The 23,798-nt window shown below is 47.4% G+C and overlaps 5 protein-coding genes across 5 annotated transcripts; 3 read left to right on the forward strand and 2 right to left on the reverse strand.

Moving 5' to 3' along the window:
* Positions 1-831: 831 nt before the first annotated feature.
* MYCFIDRAFT_76544 (uncharacterized protein) lies at positions 832-2,355 on the forward strand (the record flags this gene model as incomplete). The annotated part of the gene is made up of 1 exon (XM_007922278.1): positions 832-2,355. One exon carries the CDS (start codon positions 832-834, stop codon positions 2,353-2,355), a length of 1,524 nt encoding a protein of 507 aa, XP_007920469.1.
* Positions 2,356-2,604: 249 nt separating this feature from the next.
* MYCFIDRAFT_86251 (uncharacterized protein) lies at positions 2,605-7,677 on the reverse strand (the record flags this gene model as incomplete). Its single annotated transcript, XM_007922476.1, has 8 exons — positions 2,605-2,984; positions 3,040-5,835; positions 6,108-6,134; positions 6,230-6,324; positions 6,755-6,823; positions 6,892-6,940; positions 6,997-7,383; positions 7,442-7,677. The coding sequence occupies 8 exons, from the start codon at positions 7,675-7,677 to the stop codon at positions 2,903-2,905; spliced, it is 3,741 nt and encodes a 1,246-aa protein (XP_007920667.1). The 3' UTR covers positions 2,605-2,902.
* A 418-nt stretch (positions 7,678-8,095) lies between these two features.
* Positions 8,096-9,279, forward strand: MYCFIDRAFT_14297 (uncharacterized protein; the record flags this gene model as incomplete). Its single annotated transcript, XM_007921460.1, has 3 exons — positions 8,096-8,152; positions 8,206-8,694; positions 8,746-9,279. Coding segments are annotated over 3 exons (1,080 nt in total), but the record flags the coding sequence as incomplete, so codon positions are not given.
* Positions 9,280-10,514: 1,235 nt separating this feature from the next.
* Positions 10,515-12,885, forward strand: MYCFIDRAFT_86252 (uncharacterized protein). Its single transcript, XM_007922477.1, has one exon. The coding sequence runs from the start codon at positions 10,704-10,706 to the stop codon at positions 12,417-12,419; it is 1,716 nt and encodes a 571-aa protein (XP_007920668.1). The 5' UTR covers positions 10,515-10,703; the 3' UTR covers positions 12,420-12,885.
* A 39-nt stretch (positions 12,886-12,924) lies between these two features.
* Positions 12,925-14,478, reverse strand: MYCFIDRAFT_181467 (uncharacterized protein). The gene has a single exon (XM_007923730.1). It carries the CDS (start codon positions 13,653-13,655, stop codon positions 13,239-13,241), a length of 417 nt encoding a protein of 138 aa, XP_007921921.1. The 5' UTR covers positions 13,656-14,478; the 3' UTR covers positions 12,925-13,238.
* Positions 14,479-23,798: the final 9,320 nt, after the last annotated feature.

Raw genomic sequence — 23,798 nt, forward strand, 5'->3', positions numbered from 1 at the left:
AACGGCATTGAAGAATGTCTCCTTCCGCCCATATAACTTTGTTCCTGCTCCAACCTGAGGACACACAGACATATATCCTGCTCCAACTACTGTCGTCGTCTTCTCTTAGACTGACAAGACAGATTTCAGCATCAGCAAATATCGGTCACATCTGTGAAGGGGTAACATCTAGCCAGCAATCAGAACGAGTACCTCAATAGCACTGTCCATCAATTCTCAGCCAGCATCGTGACGACAGCGACGCATTTCTGGACCGTTCTCGACATCGAATCCGACCAATTGCTGCCATAGCGACACATCGGCATCTATCCAAGAGCACAAAATCTCACAGGCAACATCCCAGCCAAAGCGAATATCCAAAGACGACATCCCAGAAGCATCAAATTCCTAGAATCGGCGGCAAATTCTGTGATCCTCGACGCTGTTACACTCGTTGAATACGTTTTAAGTGCTTGATGCTTAGAGAGCATCCCAGGAATCAGTCGAACAGCAGCAGCGGCAAAAATGCCGTCCATGTTCAAGTTCCTCAACCCGTACGTTCAAGAACGCTCGCTATGGCTGAAGGAGGTACACTTGAAGAACTTGCGCTGACAACGTAACAGATTCGCCAAACATGATGCATCGGAATTCGAAGGCGTTCTCGTCCCAATGGAGCTGTGAGTATTGATAGAAATTCGATCTTGCTGATGCGTCCCTAACCACTGATGTAAATGCAGAGCACGACACATTTCTGTCTCTGAACCCGGCTTTATTCCCAGCAGGAGAAGCAGTACTGCAACGGATTCAAAAGCAAGCTCCGAGAAGGACGCGGAGAAAGGCTCAGAGCAAGATATGCCTCCGTACGCCGGAGAACAAGCAGGACCAGTCCTTTCCTTGGAAAGTCTGAAAGCAGAAGTGGAATCAGACCTTGCAGCCGGCCACAATGCGGCCTATGACAAGAAGTCCACAGTTATCAACAAGGCGATCCAAGACATCGGCATGGGACGTTATCAGTGGCAGTTGTTCACTCTATGTGGGTTTGGCTGGCTCGCGGACAATCTCTGGTTGCAAGGCGTAGCTCTTACTCTGCCCAGCCTTTCGGCCGAATTTGGTGTCAGCGACACTCAAGTCCGCTACACGACGCTCAGTCTCTTTCTTGGGCTGTGCATTGGTGCATCGTTCTGGGGCATTGTTTCGGATGTGATCGGACGCCGACTCGCTTTCAACTTCACTCTCCTGCTCGCTGGTGTCTTCGGACTTGCAGCTGGAGGCGCACCCAATTGGATTGGAACCTGCGCGCTGTATGCAGGCATTGGTCTTGGAGTTGGTGGCAATCTTCCTGTCGATGGCGCACTGTTCTTGGAGTTCCTGCCCTTCGCCAGCGGCAATCTCCTCACTTTGCTCTCGGTCTGGTGGCCTGTTGGGCAGCTGATCTCCTCGCTGCTCGCCTGGGCACTCATCCCCAACTATCCAGACAATTGGGGCTGGAGGTACCTCGTCCTTACTCTGGGCGCCATCACCTTTGCGATGTTCCTCTGTCGCTTCTTCCTCTTCCACCTCTTCGAATCGCCAAAATTCCTCCTCTCTCGTGGCCGCCAAGCTGAAGCCGTAGCTGTCGTCCACGGAATCGCATACTTCAACGGCTCCAAGACCTGGTTGACAGAAGACATTCTGAACGCCATCGGCGGAAATCCAGAAGACGTCGACGATGCAAAGCTATCTACCGGCGAAATCATCAAACGCCAACTCTCCAAGTTCAGCGGAGAACGCATGGGACCTCTCTTTCACGGCAAGAGACTCGCCATCAGCACAGTCCTAATTTGGTTCACGTGGACAACGATCGGGATGGGTTACCCACTCTTCAACGCCTTCCTCCCACAATACCTCTCCCAAGCCGGCGGCGGAAGCAGCCCAAGCATCTCCCAAACCTACCGCGACTACACCATAACCTCCATCGTCGGCGTCCCCGGCTCCATCCTCGCCTGCTGGACCGTCAACATCCCTTACATCGGCCGCAAAGGCACCATGGCCATTTCCACCCTCCTCTCAGGAATCTTCCTAATCCTCTTCACCCGAGCCACATCATCCGGCTACCAACTCGCAATGTCATCCATGGAAGCCTTCTTCCAAAACATCATGTACGGAGTCCTATACGCTTACACGCCCGAAGTATTCCCCGCCCCGAACCGCGGCACTGGGACGGGAATCTCAAGTTTTTTGAATCGTCTTGCGGGACTTTGTGCTCCGATCGTGGCTGTCAATGCTGGAGGAACTGATCCCAAGGCTCCGATTTATGCTAGTGCGGGATTGTTTTTTGCCGCGTTTTTGGCTATGTTGGTTTTGCCCATTGAGACGAGGGGACGGCAGAGTTTGTGACAAGGGGATTCTTTCGCGGAGAGAGAGAGCGATAGATATAGACAATGACGAGGAAATGAAGATCGTGTTGTGTTTGCTTTCTGCTTACCTAGGTCCGTGATCGTGTCACTAGTACGTAAGCTTTTTTCCTCTTGTGACTAGTGTAAAGATGGTGGCTGGGATGACTTCGGTAAGTGAAGTGGAAAAAGTATGAAAATGGGTGATCTCCCCGACACTTAAGCTGGCACGGAAATTACCATTTGGTTTTATGAAAGCAATCAAAGAGGAGAGTGCAGAAAAATCTTCTCCCTCTTCTTCTTCTTCTTCCTATTCTGCATGATCCCTAAAACAACAATGTCTCAATTACAGTCTGAACACCAACAACTCCTTCCATTGCATTAGCGTGATGCAGTGCAGCCTATTCCCTTTATCATTTCGCTCGTCTAAAGTTTCGTTACGCTATGCGTTGCCAGAACGCCAATCATGCCAAATGCTGAAAAAGGCTACTCGATGCTGATGCTTCCGATTTCTAAAGGAGAAACAGTTCGCTTCGAATGCGGTTGGATTACTAGCGTCCAAAGCCAGGAGCACCTGCCATTCCCATCGCTAAATGATTGCGCTGATGAAACACGCCAATGGGTTGAAAGCCCCTACCATCGGATTAGCATTGCTTCGAATATCTTACACACATCATCTGGAACTTACTTGGCAAGATCGATCCCATCCTCCTCGGCATCATCCATGGCATATCCGTTGGAGTGTGAACCATGGGTTCCAGCATATGGATTACTGTATCCATGTGATACTGCCCGCTGGGATCCAGCAGACTCGAAGCTGTTCGCCACAGCAGTCTGTGGCAGCTCATGTTGCCGAATAGCTGGATGACTTGGTGCACTGATGACGGTCGTGGGTGGAGTGTGCTGTTGCACAGGAGGCGCCAAGCCATTGCCATTTGGCGGTGTCTTTTCCGGAGCGTGATGAGATTGCACCTTGCCAGCGTTAGCCAGTTGGCTCAGTGTCTTGGCAACAGCAGTCGCTGGCCTACTGAGCGTCGGACTGGCATCGAGCGCAGGGCCGGTACCAATTGCGCGAGGTGGACTGCTCGACGGGACGACTGGACTGTCCTTTGACTTTGGCTCATCACTCGCAGGCTTCTCCTCCTCATCTGTCTTCTCAGCTGGGGAGCTTTCCTCTGCTTCGCTCTTTTTCTGCTCTTCGGCAATGGCCTTCTTGAGATTTGGAAACGGAGTCTTCAATGGGCTCAGATCAAATGGCCGGAAGGGAGTGCTGTTGACGCCGTCCATCTTCCAGAATGGCGCGGGACTGCTGAATTGGATGAAGTCACTAGGTCGTCGCAAAGTACTGGGTGGTGCCAGGCGCTGCGAAGGTCGAAGCGGGAACGGGGTATCCAAAGGACCGACGCGACCGTCATCATTGACATAAAGCGCGGGAGGAGACCCTGCGGCATTGGCCACGGCATTGAGGCCGTTCCGCGGCGTCGAGCGCTGCGGGTAGTCGTAGTCGACCAAGCTGTTGCCTTCAATGCCCAGGCCTACACTACTGCCCAGGTTGCCGTTCACAGGGCGACGCGGACCGCGATCAGGAGTGTAGGCTTCCATCGCAGATGGGTAGGCAGGTGGGTATGGGTTGAGTGGTGGCGTTGTATCATCTTCTCGCTTGCCACCAGCCCGAATGCGATCCATTGGACTATTTGGTGAGCCCAGGGTACTCTGAGTACCTGGAATTGGATTTGGTCGCCGACATCCCTTCATGCCCTGCTGCACAAAATTGTCAAATTCAGTAGGCTCAATCATCCACTTCATGCCCTTGCCAGGCTCATCTGTACGACGTGCGATCTTAGTGAAAGCCTTGTTCAAGCTCAAATTGTGGCGGATGCTGTTCTGCCAGCCACCTGTGTTGAAACGATAGAATGCGTAATTGGCCATGATCCACTTGTAGATGTTGTTCAATGTCATTTGCTGTTCTTGCGTACTAAGAATGGCCATTCCGATCAGCTGAGCATACGAATGCGGAGGCTTCAGATCTTTGGCGTTGTCTGCGGAGTAGTCAATGGTCTCAGTAGACTCCATCATCACGCCTCGAGCATAGTTTGCAGCCGGCGATGACTTTACAAACGAGTGCGCACCACGCATGGGCGTACCAGGGGTGGCCTGCAGTGCGCGTTGCGAGTGTGGATGTGTGCGATGCTGCGAATTGTGCTGTTGTTGTTGCTGCTGGCCGTTGTAGTCCGATTGATACATGCCGCTGTCTTGCAGGTGACTGCGTCCGGAAGGAGCGTGGCTGCGAGGACCAGCATTGCGTGCATCATCTTCGCCGTCGTCATCCTCTTCGGAAGACTTCTGAGCCTGTCTAATGATCGAGGCGTCCCAAATAGGGCTCTCGTTCTCAGCAGTTGGAGTGGTGATAAAGGCCATCTGAGTGTTTGCGATTTCGATTACACTGCCGTTACGAAGGTAGGACTGACTGCCGCGCTTCAGTAGATTATTGTCGACACGGATGCCATTACGTCCGTTCACAATGATGATCCAGCGTCCTTGCTCGCCATCGTAGTGGATGACAGCATGCAGTCTGGAGACTTGGCGATCCGGGCCCAGGTCGATGTCGACAACAGTCTTCGCAGTAGGGGTGCCTCGAGCACCATCATCGCTGACAGGCAATCTCTCATGAGCTTCAGGTCTTCCAATGTTGACCTCTACTTTTCGAATGATGAAAATCCAGTCGCGACCAGCGATCTTGCCGTAGCCTGGCACATTCTCCTGTCCTTCCAGAAGGTCATTGGCGAAATCTTCGGTAGCGTTGACCTGCTTGTCGGAGACCTTCAGACATTGAATGATCTCCTGCTCCGTTGGCATAGATGTCTCGGTCTCATTATCGCTCGGCTCGTGGGGCTCTGTGCCTTCGGTGTCTTCGCGGTCTAGAGCTCGTGTATCCTTGATCTTCCTCCGCGTGTTGCGAGAAGCAGGAGCGGCGGTGTCAGCTCCGCGCGCGCGTTTCCTCGAGCCTCGCGACGGAGTTGCAATGGCATCAGCGGTGTCAACGTCAGACGGCTCATGGGTTTCGGTAGCTGCAGGTGCTCTACGCACGCGCGTCTTGCCCTTACGACCTGAAGGAGGCATTGTGGTGGGATCGCAAGCTGAATGAAGCGATGGGTTGTGCTGCGAGTGGCCTTCGTGGTCGAGTTGACTTCTGTCGATGTCTCCCTTTGACAACGGTAAGCTTGCAATTGCTGAGCGAACAAGACAGCGGGAGGAGGGCTCAGGCGTAGGATGTATGGGCGAATGCCAGGCCGACCGACTTTGGAGTGGTGGGTGAAGGTACGGGCGGGTGGGTGCCGAATTGGTCGAGTCGCACGCAGAGTTCGTTGCGGGTCTCAGAAGCGCGTGTCGTGGGGATAATGATTCTCGGCGGCAGATGGCATGTCTGCCTCTCTTCACGCGATGGCAGAAGTGTGTTTGTCGAGGGGCGCGTGGCGGTCCGGTGCTGGCAGCTGGCAGTAGGCGGAGTGGTGGTGGAGGATGTTTGATGCCTTCCCTTCGATGGGGGACGACGACGGACACAACAACGCGAGGCGAGGCCGCTTCGACTTGCAAGCGGCTTGACCCTGGTCGCTGAGCCAAGCTTGGCAGCCCGCAGTCCGCCCGGAGACACTTTTCTTTGGATATTTTCACAAAGCGAACCGTAGACACCCAAGCATCGCACCAAAGTCCTCCTATCCGTGTACCGTGGACCGCCGTACCAGCCTCCCGACTTACACTGCACTTTGAATACTGCTACCGAAGCTGTGGTGGTGGTATCGGAGCGTTCGCTTTGATCGCGTATCCGCCATGAAGTCATCACTGTTTTCTTGTTTGCAAGAGAAAACAACACGTCACACACTGGCGCGATACCACATCCGCGTATCATGCCGACCATCTCCCGCGTCCTCATCAAGCACAATTGATAGCTGGCCTTGAGCCGCAGCATTCCACGCTATCCCTCTTGTCATAGTCGGGGAGCAAAAGGAGCAACCTTGCAGCAACGAGACGCGGGATGAAGAGATTTCAATACCATTGCCTCTGCTCCTGAGAGCCACACACAATTGCTTTGTTGGTACAGATGCATGGGCATCAACAAACAACCCGTGGATGTGATGGCGGATCCAGCTTCCGACAAGCCTAATCCTGGGAGTAGGACGATGCTACTGCTCTCTATGCGGCACTACTATTTCGGTGTCCAAGGAGTCCTTGATCAACACAGCGGAGAACACTTGTAGCATTGATGAGCTGACACCGGAATTGACTTTGCAAAGAACAGGATGCATGGGGATACGACTCAAAACTACGACTCAAAACTACGACTCCTTTTTACTGAACGCGCACACCTCTTCCATACAATCGACGAACATCATGTCAACACTAACCTCGTGCTTTCTCGCGTGTCCTCCCGGACCGACATGAAGGTCATCTACCAGCTCTTTGATCATTGCCATCTGTTCCATCCCCGTCAGTACAGTCAGATTCTCAACGCTGGGAACTCTCCACCAAAAGCAGAACTCACCATGGTCTTCACCTTGCCAGTATTCGCCTTTTCACCACCATAGTCATCCCTGGTAGCCCTGGTCAGTACCCGGACTGGTCTTTTCGGCCATCTTGGGACACTCACCAATAACTCGTCTGCAAATCCTCACAGAAGTAGATTCCTCCAGGCTTCACGGCCTTCCAAAGCACCTCCAAACTCGTCCTCTGCTGATTCATCCTATGCCCACCATCATCAACAATAACATCAAAATCCATCCCAGCCTCGCCCATGAACCTATTCAAGAACGCCACATCCGCCTGATCACCAGAAAAGATCGTGGCACCAGTCGTCTCATTCGCCCACTTCGCCGCACAAGCAGCATCGTACTCGATATAGTACAAATCCACGTATGGGAAGTACTCGAGCCAAGTATAATACGAAGCTCCCGGACCGTACGACATATCGCAACCAAGACCGATCTCAAGAAACTTCAAAGGCTCATTTCGGTAGGGTTCGAGGTATTTCTGATACCTATTCGTCACTGTCAGCTTCTCTTCTACTTCTTTGCCACCAATGCTGATGAACTCACATATGATGATAATGATGTTTGGTAACCTTATCCGTCCCATGCGAAAGCGCAATGTCATAGAAACTTGGCTGTGATGTCGTAATGTGATTCGTCTTTCCCACACCGCTGACACTTTTGCTTAGAGAATCTTTCCATGTTTGTGGCACACCATTCATCTGGTGGAGGAGGGCGCCAACGAAGAGAATCACGCCGACGGAGGCTAGGAGTAAGGGTAGGCGGTTTGGTTGGACTGTCATGGTGGGCGGTAGGTGAATGTGCTTGACGATGACCACAGCGATGAAGTTGTTGCGATAAGAAGGACTCTGGATATCATATCGTATTTCCGCGTCGCGCGCCGAATTCGCGTTGGAGTATGGAATGTGATCCTTGGCGCATGGACTTTTCGCAAGGGAGGAGCGTTTTGGAACGAGAATGTTGGACCGACAGGCATGATTTCGCCATAGGTAGTCTACAAATCCAAAATTGTTCTTCTCGTCGTTGGTCAACATCAGATCTTTCATCAGCATGGAGCTTTACGGCATCTACTTCGCCTCTCTGGCTCTCTTCAACGCAGCACTTGCGTACCATCGCAGCCAGAAATCTCAAGTCGAAAAGAGTGAGGAAGAAACGCTCGCGCTGCCAAAAGATGGCGCATCGAAAGTAGAAGCGAGGAGATTTAAGACAACCTACTTTGGCGTGTATGTGCTTGTTATGGCGGCAGACTGGTTGCAGGTAAGCCACGAGAGGCAAGAATCATCAGATTCATAGAGCTGATATACCAACAGGGACCATATATGTATACTCTATACAAAGACGAAAAGGGCCTGAGCGAATCCAGGACAGCAGCTCTGTTCACCACAGGCTTCATAGCTGCTGCCGTGACAGCATCTTTCGTCGGCTCTCTCGCAGATAAACATGGCCGCAGACTAGCTTGTCTTACATTTTGTGTAGCATACTCGCTCTCTTGTCTCTCAGTTCTGAGCAGCGATTTGCTGATGCTATTCATCGGTCGAGCATTGGGAGGTCTGAGCACCACTCTTCTATACTCTGTTTTCGAGACATGGATGATTGCGGAATATCATGCTCGTGGCTTGAGTGACAGTCTAAAGCTTGGTGACATGTTCAGCTCGAGTGTGACGCTGAGTGGCGTTGTGGCTATTTTGGCCGGCATTGTTGGCGAGGCTGTTGTTGGCTGGAGTGGAACCAAGATTGCACCTTTCATGTTGGCAATCTTGTGTCTGGGCACTGCAAGCGCCGGCATCTGGAACTTCTGGGTTGGTCTGCTAAGGTCGCTTGCAAATGTTATGGTGCTAATGGCGAGGTAGGGCGAGAATTATGGTGATGCTGTCGCAGCTGATCCGGAAAAGCCTTCTGCAGCTGGCTTCGCGGGACTCCAGAACACAATACTGGACAAGCGCATCCTGACCCTTGCAATGGCGACCACTGTCTTTGAAGGCTCGATGTACCTCTTCGTCTTCTTCTGGTCTCCAGCCTTGAAGTCCTCAAGAGCCTTGTCGGGTGTCGCTGAGTTGCCTCCATTTGGACTCATATTCTCCTGCTTCATGTCAGCCATGATGATGGGATCCATGATTTTCTCTTCGATCGAGCTTCGCAGCGGTCGAGATACTGGCCGACTCTTGTTGAGCATCCTTGCGTTGGCAGCTATAAGTCTCCTGCTGCCGGTGCTAGCAACGGCAGAAGCGCTGGCATTCTGGTGCTTCTCGCTGTTCGAAGCTTGCGTTGGTCTTTACTTTCCAACCATGTCAAGACTGAAGAGCGAGCTTGTGGAGGATGCAGTGCGTGGTAAAGTGTACGGCATGATGCGCTTGCCGTTGAATGTGTTCGTAGTTCTTGCTTTAGGAGTTACTCGAGAAGGTAAGCATCGTTTTGCAAGCCGCGATGACAACACGCTAACGGCCAATAGGCGATGCTCATCGTGGTATGGTGTTCACTTTCACCTCGGGCTTGCTTCTGTGCGCCTTCTTCGTGGTTCAGAAATGCTTGCTGTAATAAGCATCCACACGACAGGAAATCTCACCAGAGTCCCGCAGAATTTATGCAGCGCTGTCCAGACGTGTTTGTTACATCTCAATCAGAATGCCTTCACGAGCTCCTTGTAATCGAGTTCGGTAAGTCGTGACTGACAGGGGCTCACAGCCTCCCGAGGTGTCGGCGTATACCTGTCGATAAGAGGCTGCACCAACGCGAACTTCATACGGTCGCAGAGAAGAGAACCGGCGCAAGAAGAATCACACTTGAAGAAGCGTTCGGCGGACGTGGCTATGAGGCTTTAGCCGTTTGACACCGCCTGCCATTTCAGGACGTCCAGAAGGCGTGAGCACGCTGTGGCAGGACGACTGGGAGATCCGAGCGCTCCCACGTCTACTCGTTCGAGGCCACAACGGTCTTCGGCCCGCTGAGTCCGCGTGCCGGACAGCAACGGGAGGGGCGGGTGTTCGTGAAACCATTAGCCGGTCCTTCCAGGCCATGTCATCTTGATGAACACCACATCCCAGGGCTGCTGCCAGTTTCATGTGTGGCGTCATCGATCGGTGTGGTATGAGCTCCACAGACGCAGGCAGCGCGTCAAGAGGCATTGGAAGGCGGGCATGAGGAAGCGGCGAGAGGAATGGCGGCGGCGAGAGGAATGGCGGCGGCGAGGTGAAGGCGCGAGGGAAAGGGGTGACGGGTTTCGTTGTAAAGATCAACGTTGTCCTGTAGCTATTTGTCGACTAGTTGGACGGGATAGGCGCGTGTGAAAGCTTGAGCCTCCGCGCCCTCTCATAGGTGGCTGTCTCCTGCTAAGGGAGGAGCCCTGCAACTCTGATTAATGAATTCGAGGACACCAGCTGCCGCTTGGCTTGCTTGCCAGTGCCAGTGCGTGCGTGCCTCCTCAATCGCGTTCGCTGCTGTGAGGATGCGTGTCTGCATATGATTGTGCGTGTTTTACCAGGATCGCTGAGCGTGCTCGAATACCTGGTCGATTGTGCCTGACGGGGATACCAAGGATCTTATCGAGTGAGGTTCGAGGTGCCTCCGTTCCCTGAAGGAATTGGCGAATGGCAGTACTGCCAACTAAACAACCGCCTACCACACACGCCATTCCACCACCGAGTCATTCTTACATAACGCGACGGCGACGACCATCCGGGCCTCGCACACGCGGGCAATGTCTGCGGCGTGAACACGGCCGAGCTCACCGCTGCAGTCGAGACGATCGGAACGCGCGGTGGGACGGGATTCATTTCACCTCAGGGACGGGCTGTCATTGCTACCGGCGACCATGGCGGTGACGATGAACGGCAGTGCGTGGAGTTACGCTGTGCCGCTCGAGGAAACCGACGGCAATGCCAGGACCTATCCGTCGCACAAGGCCGATTCCAGCGCGCACGCGCCCGGCGAGAGAAGCAGAGAGAAGCGTGCAAAGCCGCTGGAGCACAGAAGCAGTGCATGGGACTTGCAGAGCGACACCGAAGCCACCAAGGTGCGGCGAACGTCGATGCGTGTCAACAATAGCATTGCGGGCAGAAAGCGATCACGGAACGCACTGAGGGACAAGCCGACTCAGCAGCAGCAGGGGCGGCCGGGCGACTACAGCGACGATTCAGCATGGATCCATCGCGACAAGCTGGCTCAGATTGAAATTCAGGAGATGGCCGAGGCTGGCATCTACGTGATGCCATCTCGAAGATCTCAAAGTGCTGGGCCAGCACGCGAAGAAGGTCGTACCAGTCGTCCTACGAGTCGGTCAGCGTCTCGTAGACAAACCCAGGAGCATGTAACTCATGTCGGCCACGACGAGGAGTATGCAGCAGCCTATCCGTCTCAGCAGAAATACGAGCAGACCCTCAATCGTGTTGCCTCTCCTGCCTCTGCTGCCACTTCCCCGCCGCCCGAGGAGCCCCCGAGGCTTCTGTCTCGGTCAGAGACCCAATACGAAGATGCGCGCGAAGAGCTGCCCGAAAAGCCTGCCTACCAGTATCACGAACCCATGCCTGAGCCTCCGCCTCAGAAACAGTCGCAAAATGCTCGACCAAGTACGTCTCGCATACCAGTGTCACGAGTAAGTCCTGTTCCGGTGCCTCAGCAAGTCGTAGAGAGAGACTCTCCTGCTCCTCGGAGCCGAGCTGGCAGCCAGAGTGTCAGCGGCAGTTGGGATGAGATGCAGCAGTATGCGCGCAAAGCGCGGAGTGGGAGTATTGGTAGTGCTGTTCTCCTGGACGACCCCGAATCGAAGCGAACTACACCACCAGGCAGCTCTTCGAACAAAGGCTCATCTGCGGATGAGAGTTCACCAAGGAAGGCGAAGTCGCCCAGGAAGGTTGCTCCGACGGCACGTAAAGGCTCTGCCACGGCCTCGACCATTCCCCAACCTCGAGCTCCATCAGCTTCTGCTACCAGACGTCCTGGGTCTAGTGCAGGACGTCCATCCACAAGCCAATACACTCCAGAAGGAGATCCGCCATGGATTGCGACCATGTATAAGCCAGACCCAAGATTACCACCTGATCAGCAAATGCTCCCGACTCACGCAAAGCGCATGATGCAAGACAAATGGGAAAAGGAGGGCAAAACTGGCACAATCTACGATAAGGACTTCAACTTGCTGAATGAGGAGGACATGCGCCCTAAAAACCCAGCACCATTAACACTTCACATTGATCGGGATGTCAATGGTCGCCTATCACCTGCGAGAACGCCCTCCCCCAAGAAGATGTCGCCCAACGGGTCGACTGTCGGCAATGGCTGGCCGCTCAGTGCGAGGAGCGAAGCTGGCAAGAGCGATTCTAGCAGCATGAGACCTCGCACAAGTGGCGGATATAAGATTACACCGACGATCCCCACGACACCCACCATGCCACGCTCTGCAGCACCATCGCCTGCACCGCCTCAAGTGCCAATGCAAGGCGAAGGTCACGACGCAATCCTGCGAGTACCTGAACTTGATGAGAAGCAGGAAGCAGCTCCAAAGAAAGGCTGCTGCTGTGTCATCATGTAAAATCGCATCGTTTTCCAAGCACGATCCCAAACAACATTTTCCTTTCTGCAAATTTTGCAGACTAACGGCTGGCGAGCCAACGCCATTTCGTACATTTACTGTTTATGAAAAGAAGAGTTCTCGAATTGGAGCGATCCGGAATTCTTAAAAGAGGATTCCAACTGTGTGATATTGCGAAACCGATACTTACTGCTTCGATTGCCATACGACGGGAATGGACATGAGCACACATACACCGCGCAGACGCAGCCACGGCTACACCATCCACGACAGAGAGGAGAACGGACGAGCTGTGGAGCGGATTTTCTGTTTGATAGCGTTTCAGCGGCACATATCTGGATCTTTCTGGCCTTACCCATCACATACTGCTCTATACCACACCTCGGCCTAATTTTCCATCTATGGCTTGTCTGGCGCGATTGGAGTTTTCTTACATGGATCGTTGTATTGTTCATCTTTTGCCAGCTAGGCGTCTCGGCCTTTGACCTAGTGGGTTGGCGGCACTCGGGGTGTAGCAGAATTATGGATATCCATGTTATAGTCGTATCGGTATCTCAGCTGGTCTTCGGACACTTCACTGCAATTCGTGCCCCTCAAGCATTACCGCAACGTTGGTGCTTTGGAGCCGAGTTCTTCTATAAGATATACGCCAGCCAGGCTATGCTACTTTGAAACCAAGAATGCCTCGAAGCACCCCAACAATCTAATGCCATCCAGTGGCCCTGAGCCCTCAAACGCAGGCTCCCGATACGACACCAAATTCTCCATATCGCTTCGCTATCCAGCACGAATTACTTCCAATCAGTCACCCCAAATTCCTCAAGGCGGAGTCGCCAACTGATGAGCGCCCGTCAAGCGCATAGCATTAATATACTGCACGACAGAGCTCTCATTCCCCCGGAGTAGCTTCTGTAAACTCCCAATTTGGTCCTGCAACGCACCATTCGCAGCCATCAGTCTTTGCCGCTCGTTTTCCATGTCTTTAATGTACGTCGCCGCGGTGCTGATCACGACAGCTTTCGATGGCATTCGAGGATGATCGAAAGATGTCTCGTCCGAAGGCACCGCGTCCTTTAGCGATGGGAGGACGAGCCGGAGAGCTTCGATTTGGTGATTCAGATTGTCCCGATACCGGCGTTCGACCAGATTGTGCGGAACACGGCCTCGCGAGAGGGAGGAGCGGGACAGAAGAGGCGGTCGCTGGGGTGGTGCTTCAGCGTCGTCGGGATCGGTCATATTGCGTTTTATCTTCAGCCGGGTGGGATCATGGTCTTGGGATTCCGTTGGACAGCTGCGCCGTCTGGAATTGCTGGGTCGATCGTGCTGCGATTGCCCCGGTGCAGCACTTGTTTGAGACGATTCCGATTGCCGGGAGCTGGAGCTGGAGCTGGGGGTATCGGGGTACTGGCGATGTTTCGGGCATAGCGAGATATTCCAGCAGTTGTCCGGACCACCTAGGCAAGGAAATGCGTGTCTGTCGTCTTCTGTGAGTGTGCGTAGAGGTCGAAATGGAGAGATTGGCGTTGGCGGTAGATTGGGGCGGAAGGAGGCTTGGGTTGGTATTTGCCACTCCGATAGACTGTGCACGGGCAAGCTCAAGTTCGGTGTCTGCTGTTCGGCGAATGCTGCGGCTGCTGTCATCAGCAATTTTCGATGTGCACATGATCAAGATCATGTCTTGTGGAGGAAGCGGCAGCATACCAGACTCAGCTTGTTGAGCTGGAGGATGATCACCATATGAATGAGAATGAGACTCTCGTTGTTGTCGTCGTGTATCTTGGAAGCAGCTGTTCAAGTCATGATCAATCACGAGATTGTCTGGAGAGACGAACAGGGTATCCTGGTTGAAATGGGCTCCCCCTAGCTCCGCCATGGAATGGGATGGGCTTGTGTGGTGAGTTCTTATGGCAGTCGCAGGAACGCAGCTCTCGGCGGCAGCTTGATGCTACGCTTCTTCACGAAACTGAGCTGATAATGAGGAGATATACCGAGTCAAATCGCAGGCGGTGGAAGGAGACGTTGTCCTACCATGCATATATGGAAATTGAAGTGTTGTAATAATAAGCGATTCGCTCATTGTGATGTAGTTGGAGATTTCCACGAGCTCTTGGGTACCCATTCAGCTGCGCAGGAAGACCTTGAGTCCGCGGCGTAATAGTGAGACAAGTGCGCTTGACCACGCTAAACGCGGAGTTGACCATCGATGTGGGGATCCGTAGACGCTAAAGCGGGTACGTCCCGTACGCGAAAGTTTCATTACGCTAGGATCTTCTATTACGCTAAGCGTTACGCGATATCTATACGCGCATCTTTGCGCGTATACTCTCTTCCTTTCTTTCTATAATATACTACTAGTACGTATCCACCCCTAGCCCCTATCCCTATTCCTTTATATATACCTATATATATACGCGACGAGCTAACAAGGCGACTTCGATGTCGTAGCTAACCGAGTTCCCCTATACTACTATACCTAAGCCTATAGCTCTGTATATACCTCCTAACATGCCGTAAGACATTAAGACCGTTGCCTAGAACAATACCCTACTAGAGCAATCTATAAGTATAGAGACTAGAGTATACATCTGCCTATACTTATGCCTATATAGAGCTCCTACCGCAAATATAAGAAGCGCCTCTTATAGGGCGAGTTATTTAATATGCCTAAGATAGAAATCGTAGTATATAATCTCTCTTCTACCTATGTAATAGGCCAAACTAATGCCTATAGATCTACCTAAAGACTAACTAGGAGGCCGTACGCACCTATATAGGTGAGGTAACTTGTCGTATACCGGTAGGATCTAAGAACTTCGGTCGCTTCCTAGCTGCCTAGAAGAATAGCGATAGGTATATGCAGTGTTATGCCTATATTACTAGTTATTACTAACACTATAATAGAAAAGACGAAGACGAAGAGACACTAAAGGAGTTGTACGAAGAGAAGGGCTTCTATAGTATATAACTCTGTCTTTGCCTATACGTATGCCTAAAGCTAACACCTTGTAGACTATCTACCGCGACACTTCGGCTCTCGCTATATATATTATCTATAGTGTACGTAGCTCCCTGCCTAGAGCTTTGCCTATACTAACGCATATATAGTATAAGGGAAAAGTCGAGCAGCCTAAGGAGAAGGACCGTAGTAGTCGGTACACGCCTAAGACTAAGACAAAAAAGTGCATTAGTAGGTTTAAGCAGCTCTATAGGCAAAGCTTTTCACTAATATGTCCCTTAGATTTCTTCGACAATGCCTAGGATCTATACGAGGTTAAGTATAGCTACATCTTTACCCTTACCTTTGCCTATACTAATCTGTATATAGCCCCGACGCCCTAGGTATACCGAGCAAGGGCAAAGCTAAGGGCAAAGCACCGGCCAAATCTGCCGAGACAATCGAAGACTTAGAGACTAAGTCTAAGTCTAAGTCTAAGAGTAATAGCGAGGTGTATATGCCGATCTATGCCTATGCCGCTAGTTATATACTGACTTAAATAGGCCCTTCGTCGTCCGGCGCGGCAAGCACGGCAAGGTATGAATAGTTACGTACATACCTTTGCCTATACTAACGCCTATATAGATTGATCTAACTAAGGCCAACCGCGAGTTCCGTGCCGAGTTCCCCGAGGCTATAGTGCCTTGCTTAGGTTGCTAGGCTAAGAAGGCCAAGAAGAGTAAGTCTAGAGCTTTGGCTATAGCAATGCCTATACTAACGCCTATAATAGACTGCAACCTTAGTGCCGATACCTGCAACTATACTAAGAACTATAACGTCGTCATCCTTATAGGATAAGGGTATAGATATAGGTATAGGCACGGGCATAGGATAAACATAGGATAATCATTGCCTATATAGGCACGTATATAAGCATAGAACTAGCTACTGGTTGAAAGCCCCGGCTATAGTTAGACTTGAAATCTAACTACAGCTAAATCTTCTCCGCACTCGTAACTTCCTGTATACGCCGTGCTATAGCTATAGGTCGCCCTTTACAATATCGTAACTGCTTTCGAGGCTTCTAGAGTCTAACAAAGGTAGCTTAACTAAAAAACAAGGGGGATAACGAAAGGCTAGCGGTTATATCCTAAGAATAATATAAGCTATACTAGTACTAATAAGTACTAACAGCTAGAAACTAACAATAATTATATATATACTAGGATTTATAGGTAGTAGAAGCTACAGTTTAGACGAATTAGTATAGAAAGTTTGAAATAATAGGGGCCATATTAGTAAAGTTACCTAGATCAAAATAATTAAAACTAGTATATAGCGGGTAGGTCCTTTTTAGTATAGATACCTAGAATTTTATAACTGCTAGTTTTAGTCTAAAAGACATAGAGATACCGATCGATATTATACTATAGCGTTACTAGTAGGCTGGTTTTTTATATAGGACAGATGCTACTACTAGTACTATACCTATTCTCTAGTCTTTAGCTATAGCAGTAGGGCGTTATTATCCCCTACTGTTAATGGAATAAAGGTATAGTCTTTAAAAAGTAGGTTTAGGTATTCTTTTTAAGTCAGCTATATACTAGCGCTAGTACGTATCTTATAATGCCCTAAGGCCTATATACTGTTCTATCGAATACGTTATACATATTGAATCACACAAACGTACAGAAGTAGTAGTACTCTAGTTTAATACTACCCTATTTTGATTTTTATATATATATATATATATATACTACCGTATAGGCCTATATACCGACTAACTAATATTAAACTATATCTTAATCTCTAGCGTAGCCTAGTATCGGGTCTCGTATTACTCGGGAGATAATACGCTACTTACCCGCTTTCCGGCTAATAGTGCTATTCTATCGGGTATAGTCTACGGATCTACTAGTAACCCGCTTTTTTAGTTTAGTATACTAAGGTCGGCGAGGTATGTTTCTAACTAGTATCGAATTGCTCTAATACTATGCTATACTTTTAACGTAGCAAGCTAGATATATAGCTAATCGTATAGATATAGGTGCTTTAGCTAGGTATTACCTACCCGCTCGCCTATACTAAATAGGACAGTATAGGCTATAACCTAGAGATAATCGGCTTTCTATACTAGTAGGCCGGGAAGGGTAATAGTACTTATATCTACTACTTTAAAGTCGGTAGCAATCGCACTACTACTAGTGCCTATTTCGATTTTACAGGTTAGTTTAACAACAAGGATTTGCTACTCGATCGTATATATCTAGAAGACTAGTTTGTATACCTGCTATACGATCTAATTCTAGCTAATACTAAGGTCGCCGACTATATTATATTTCCGAATTGTAGTGTATTAGACTAGGACGCTAGTAAGGCTCGTGCTATTACTATAGTCCGCGGCGCAGACGAGTAGCATATCGATAGTATCTAGAGAAGCACGTTTTACTATAACCAAAATATTCAGCTACCGCCAACTAGGCAACCCTAAGCAGTACCATAAACGTTTACTATAGTCGGCCTAAGATAGTATCATATACTATCGCAGGTTAGCGTACTAGCATTGCTATACCCTATAGTAGGTCGGGTTAGTTTGGTTTAGTTTACTAAGCCAAAATTCTAGGTTAGTTTAAGTTAGTTTGCTAAGCAACTATACGAGTAGCAGGTTAGAACTATAGAATTAGTCGGTTTCTAACAAGTATAGGAATATATACGTAACTTAAAGCAAGCCCTTTTTAAGACTAGTACTAATAGAATTTTCGAAGACTTTTATTTCGGACGTCTAACAAAGCATAATATACTATATATATACTTAGAGAGTATTTATCGCGCGCTATATAGCGCCGTATAATAGCGGCATATTTTGTATATAGAAACGCTTATAGAGGATACTAAGAATATCTATCCTACTAGAATATCTATCCTACCTACTACTATCTCGAATTTAGATATTCTAACCCTTAAGAATCTAATCTAGGGCTTTAAAATCCTTACCTATAGTCGTAACGCGATTCACGTAGATAGCTATAAGGACAATAGCTAAAATAGTATTAGTATGGTTCCAAAAGAGGTAGTAAAATTTAGTAGGAAATTCTATCTAGATATCTTCCGCAGTTACTACTTTAATAGTAATAATACTACTATATATAGTCTAACTATCTAGTATAAAGACCCGGCTAGAGGTACTAGCTACAGTAATCTTATAAGTAACCTAACTCTATTACTAGGAAATATAATAAATATCTATACTACGGTAGGCTATACTAAATAAGTTAGCTATTTAGTAGGAATAGGCCTACTACCGTCTCTATATACCGGCTCCGAGTGCCGACTATGCCTCTAGATTTAACTCCCCCCTATCTCGAAGGCTAAGGTACCGAGTGGAACCCCTATACCTTATGTCTGCTCGGTTGTCGCGGAGCGCTTATAAGTAAGATATTAAAAAAGTATATAAAATATACGAGAAGAGCATCCTAGGATATAGGTCGTTAGTAAATAATAGTAGTACGCCTAGTTATTTATATAGTACGTTACTCTAAACGACTATGAGCCTATATTATCTCGTACTTCGCTTATAAGACTATATTATATACGACCGGGTAAGTATAGTAGGGAGGTAGAGGTAGTATCTTAGGACGAGGCTTCTATATATCTTAGAATCTCTTATACGGGCTATACGTTCTTCTTCGTTAGACTCGTAGGTAGAGTCGTCGCTAGACTCTACTAACTTGTGCTATCGATCTCCTCCCTAGTTATCCTAGCTATACGAGTAGCGGTAAGCGATAATACCTAGATCGAATAACGATCTCTCCCCTTCTTTAGTTATATATACTTCTACTTCTTAGTATAGTTAAACTACGAATACTATTAAGGCAAGCCGGGATATGGCAAGAAACTAGTCTAAATATAGCTCGTCTCTATAATAATCGAGTAAACATAAGGCGCTAGGTTTCTACTTCGTACCTTATATCTAGGTATAACGCGGGAATGAAACTAGGAGTATAGCCGGTATATATAGCTAGTAAAAGGATGCGAAAGTGTGCCTCGTCCTAGGTTAATGTAGCGGCTAAATACAAATCCTAATTAATCCGCTATAAACCGACGCCGAATCTTAGCTAGAAGCTATATATTTTTATATTAAAGAGCAACCCGCTTCGTATAGATAGTAAGGAGGTTAGAAAGCTTAAACTCGGTTATAAGAAATATCTAGGGTTGCGTTGGTCTACTTTACCCCTCGCCTACGTTCGGGGATTTGAACTATACGTAAAGTCGCACTTTCTTAGTAGGCTATACGTAAAAGTCGACGATAGCACTATTATAGAGTAAATATAATAGGAAACTGGATATAAGTGCGATAAGAGATGAGAAACAGTAGATTTCCGCTATATTAGTAGCTAGTAAATTGCGACTAAGGACCTTAATCCGGCCTCTTAGCAAAACTCTAGTCTACTATATAATCGATTACTTTATATATCGGCCTATATATCTATTATGTAATCTACTACCCTCTCCGCCCTCTCTACCTTAGTTAACCGCTTAGTACGTACCCTCTTTATATTTTCGCCCTTTTTACGCCCTATACCGAGTTTTCTATACTCTTTGTATACTAGAAAGAAAGAATACGAAGAATACGCGCCTTAGAATAAGGTAGACTAGCTTGCTAAGGATTATATAAGAAAACGGCGGTAGTAAAGTCTATAGCTATAATATACTCGGATAAGGCTATATATATAATATTTAGACTCGCGGTTCCTTACTATACCTACCTAGATATCCGAATAGGACTAGAATATACGATTATATCGAGGTTTACGTATAGCCTACTAAGAAAGTGCGATTCTATATATAGTTGAAATCCCCGCGACTACGGGATAAAGTATAACTAACGAAACCCCGGATACCTTCGTAGCTTTCGAGAGATTACTAATCGCTATAGCCGTAAATTATATACTAGACTTAAAATCTAATATAATTACTTAGACGAGTCGCTAGAAGGGAGTTATAGAGATTAAAAGCTCGGTCTACCTTTTATCTTAGAATAGCCGGATCTCGCGAAGGGTAATAGTATCCGGTCTAAGGCGCCGCTTTTTTATCGTCTAAACCTACCTTTTACCCTTTTTTATAGAAGAATAGCTTTTCTTCGTAATAGTCTTCGTCTGTCTACCTTTTTAGCTACTCTATCCTTCTTATATCTACCTAAAGTATTCTTATTTCGTAGTACTGTTTTCCGAGTAGCCCCCTTCCCTTATATATACTATATATAGTATTCCTCTTCCGATATTTCGTTCTCGCTACGGTCTTCCTATACTTAGCTTACTTTACTCGTACTCTATTCTAAGTTCTAAAGGTATCTTTATATACGTTCGGGCGACGAAGGTATATCGCTAAGACCTAGAAAAATTAATAAGCCTATAAATGTAAAGAGATATTTATACTTCTGATACTCTAGACTAAATAGTCTTCTATTAAACCGTCCTAGTCGGTTATCGTTAGATTCGTAATTAGGATAGTCCGTATCCTTACTAGGAAGTGTTATAGAATATCTCTTTACGATTATAGGCTTATTAATTTTCTAGGTTCTAGCGATATACCTTCGTCGTCTAAGCGCATATAAAGATACCTTTAGAGCCTAAAGGGCAAGGGTAAAGCAAGCTAAGTATAGGGAGACCGTAGCGAGAACGAGATATCGGAAGAGTAAGACTCTCCGTAGTATATATAAGGGAAGGGGGTTCCTCGGAAAACAGTACTAAAAAAACAAGAAGGCCTTAGATAGATAAGAGAAGGCTAAAAGGAGCAGGCACACGAAGACTATCGTAAAGAAAAGTTATTCTTCTATTAAAAAAAGGGTATAAGGTAGGACTCGACAATAAAGAAGTAGTACTTTAAACTAGGTACTATTACCCTTCGCTAGATCCGGCTATTCTAAGACAAAAGAGGGACCGAGTTTTTAATCCCTAAGACTCTCTTCTAGCGACTCGTCCGAGAAATCATATTAGATTTTTAGTCTAGTATACGATTTACGGCTAAGGCGATTAATGCTCTTTAGGAAGCTACGGAGGCATTTCTTATAACCGAATTTAAGCTTTATAACCTCCTTGCTATTTATACGAAGCGGGGTACTCTTTAATATAAAGATATATAGCTTCTGGCTGAAATTCGGCGTCGGTTTGTAGCGGATTAGTTAGACTTTGTATTTAGTCGTTAGATTAACCTAGGAGGAGGCCTATTTTCGCATCCTTTTACTAGCTATATATACCGGCTATACTCCTAGTTTTATTCCCGCGTTATACCTAGATATAAGGTACGAAGTAGAAACCTAGCGCCCTATATTTACTCGGCTATTATAGAGACGAGCTATATTTAAATTGGTTTCTTCGTATATCGCGACCGAGTAGATAGTTAGCGAAAGGGCGATAGAACGTTTATAATACGTCTCTATTTAGACCTAAAATACAAAGGTCCTAAGGAGCCCTAATATACTAACTATAAAGAGATTCTTTAGTATTAGCACTTTAATCCTCTATACTACGAGGCAGATAGTAAGCCTACGAGAGAGAAATTTTAATAAGAGATTCTCTATAATACGTAGCGCTATTATATAGCGACAGATACGTACTAAGTCCGGCAACTCGAAGAAGAATTAAGATAGCGACTAAGGAAGATTTAAGAGATCGATAGTATACTAGTAGAGTCGAGGTCTTATAAGCGAAGTACGAGATAATATAGGCTCTAGGTCGTATAGAGTAACGTACTATATAAATAACTAGGCGTGCGACTCTTATTTACTTACGACCTATATCCTAGGATACTCTTCTTATACTTTTTATACTCTTTTCTAATACCTTACCTATAAGCGCTCCGCGATAACCGATTAAATATAAGCTATAGGGTTTCCGCTCGGTACCTTAGCCTCCGAGATAGGGCGGAGTTAAATTTAGAGCGATAGCCGGCACTCGTAGCCGGCATACAGAGATGGTGGTAGGCCTTTTCCTACTAAATAACTAGCTTGTTTAGTATAGCCTACCTAACATTTCTTATATTTCCTAGTAATAGGCCTAGGTTATTTATAAGATTACTGTAGCTAGTAAGGGAATTACTAAAGAATATCTATACTATAGTAGGATACTATTATTACGCCGAGTGTTTGTTAAAAGGAGGCTTTTGCCTATTACTATACCGGCTATATATACCGGGTATATTTCAAAGTTTGCCGCACCTGCCTTTTTTAGCCGTATCTAACTTCTTTTCTTGCTCTAACGTTACTATAATATAGGCTTGCGCGACGCTTACTCTATTACCTAGCGATACCGCGATACTACCTCTCTCGCTATATTTAACCTTCGTATCGATACCTATATCTCTACGCTCTATATCCACTACCTCCGTACTAATATCCTCGCTCCGCGCGCGCCTTCGTATACCTTCGTAACGTACTTTCTTTATTAATTCGACGACTTTTGTAATACCGAGTCTACTTAACTAAGTTATAACGACTCGTACGAAGGGACCTACTACTTCTACGGATTATAATAAGACCGGAAGTAGTAGAACGAGTATAGTATATTAACGCAAGAAGGCTACTACTACTACCGCCAGCTCTAGCACTAGAAAGAGCGTCGCGAGTAAGGCTCCGCGTAAGACGACGGCAGATAAGGCTCTAGGCAAGACGACGACTAGCGCTTCTACTACTAGTAGCAATAATCGTACGAAGCGTCGATAGCGCCTAGGAAGTAAGTCCTATCTATAGCCGGTAGCGTAGCCGGTAGCGTAGCCGGCATTCTTACTATTCTTTTACTAATCCTTCTTTAGCCGTAGCCCTTCGTTAGATTCGGATATATTAGAAGGATACTAAACTCCTAATCCGTAAAGCTCCTTTATAACGACTTATTCGTAAAATTGCCTAGTATATTATATAGGACCTTCGCTTCTAAGCCTCTATAATAGATACCCTTTAAGAGGCTTTAGAAGCCTACCTTATTTGTATCTACGAATATATATTTCTCTTCTACCTCTTTTCGAACTATACTAATACTATTTTAGCTATTGTCCTTATAGCTATCTACGCGAAGCGTATTACGATTATAGATAAGATTTTAAAGCCCTCAATTAGATTCTAAAAGGCTAGAATGTCTATATTCGAAATAGTACTACTAGGTAGGATAGATATTATAGTAGGAAGAATGTTCTTAGTGTTATCTATAATCGTTTTCTATATACGAAATAAGCCGCTGTTATACGGCGCTATATACCGCGCTCTAAATACTCCCTAAGTATATATATATATATATATATATATATATATATATATATAATATATATAGTATAGTATACTTTATTAGCCGTACGGAATAGAAGTCGTTAAAAATCCCGTTAGTACTAAGGAGTAAAAACGCCGGCTACGCTACCGGCTACGCTAATAGCTACGCTACTAGGTCTTTTAAAGA

The sequence above is a fragment of the Pseudocercospora fijiensis genome (genome assembly GCF_000340215.1).
Source record: "Pseudocercospora fijiensis CIRAD86 unplaced genomic scaffold MYCFIscaffold_1, whole genome shotgun sequence".
Taxonomy (NCBI): Eukaryota; Fungi; Ascomycota; class Dothideomycetes; order Mycosphaerellales; family Mycosphaerellaceae; genus Pseudocercospora; species Pseudocercospora fijiensis.

Bases quoted from the DNA above. Each gene is read 5' to 3' on its own strand.
- MYCFIDRAFT_86252 (XM_007922477.1), top strand. From the start codon at position 10,704: ATGGCGGTGACGATGAACGGCAGTGCGTGGAGTTACGCTGTGCCGCTC.
- MYCFIDRAFT_181467 (XM_007923730.1), bottom strand. From the start codon at position 13,655: ATGACCGATCCCGACGACGCTGAAGCACCACCCCAGCGACCGCCTCTT.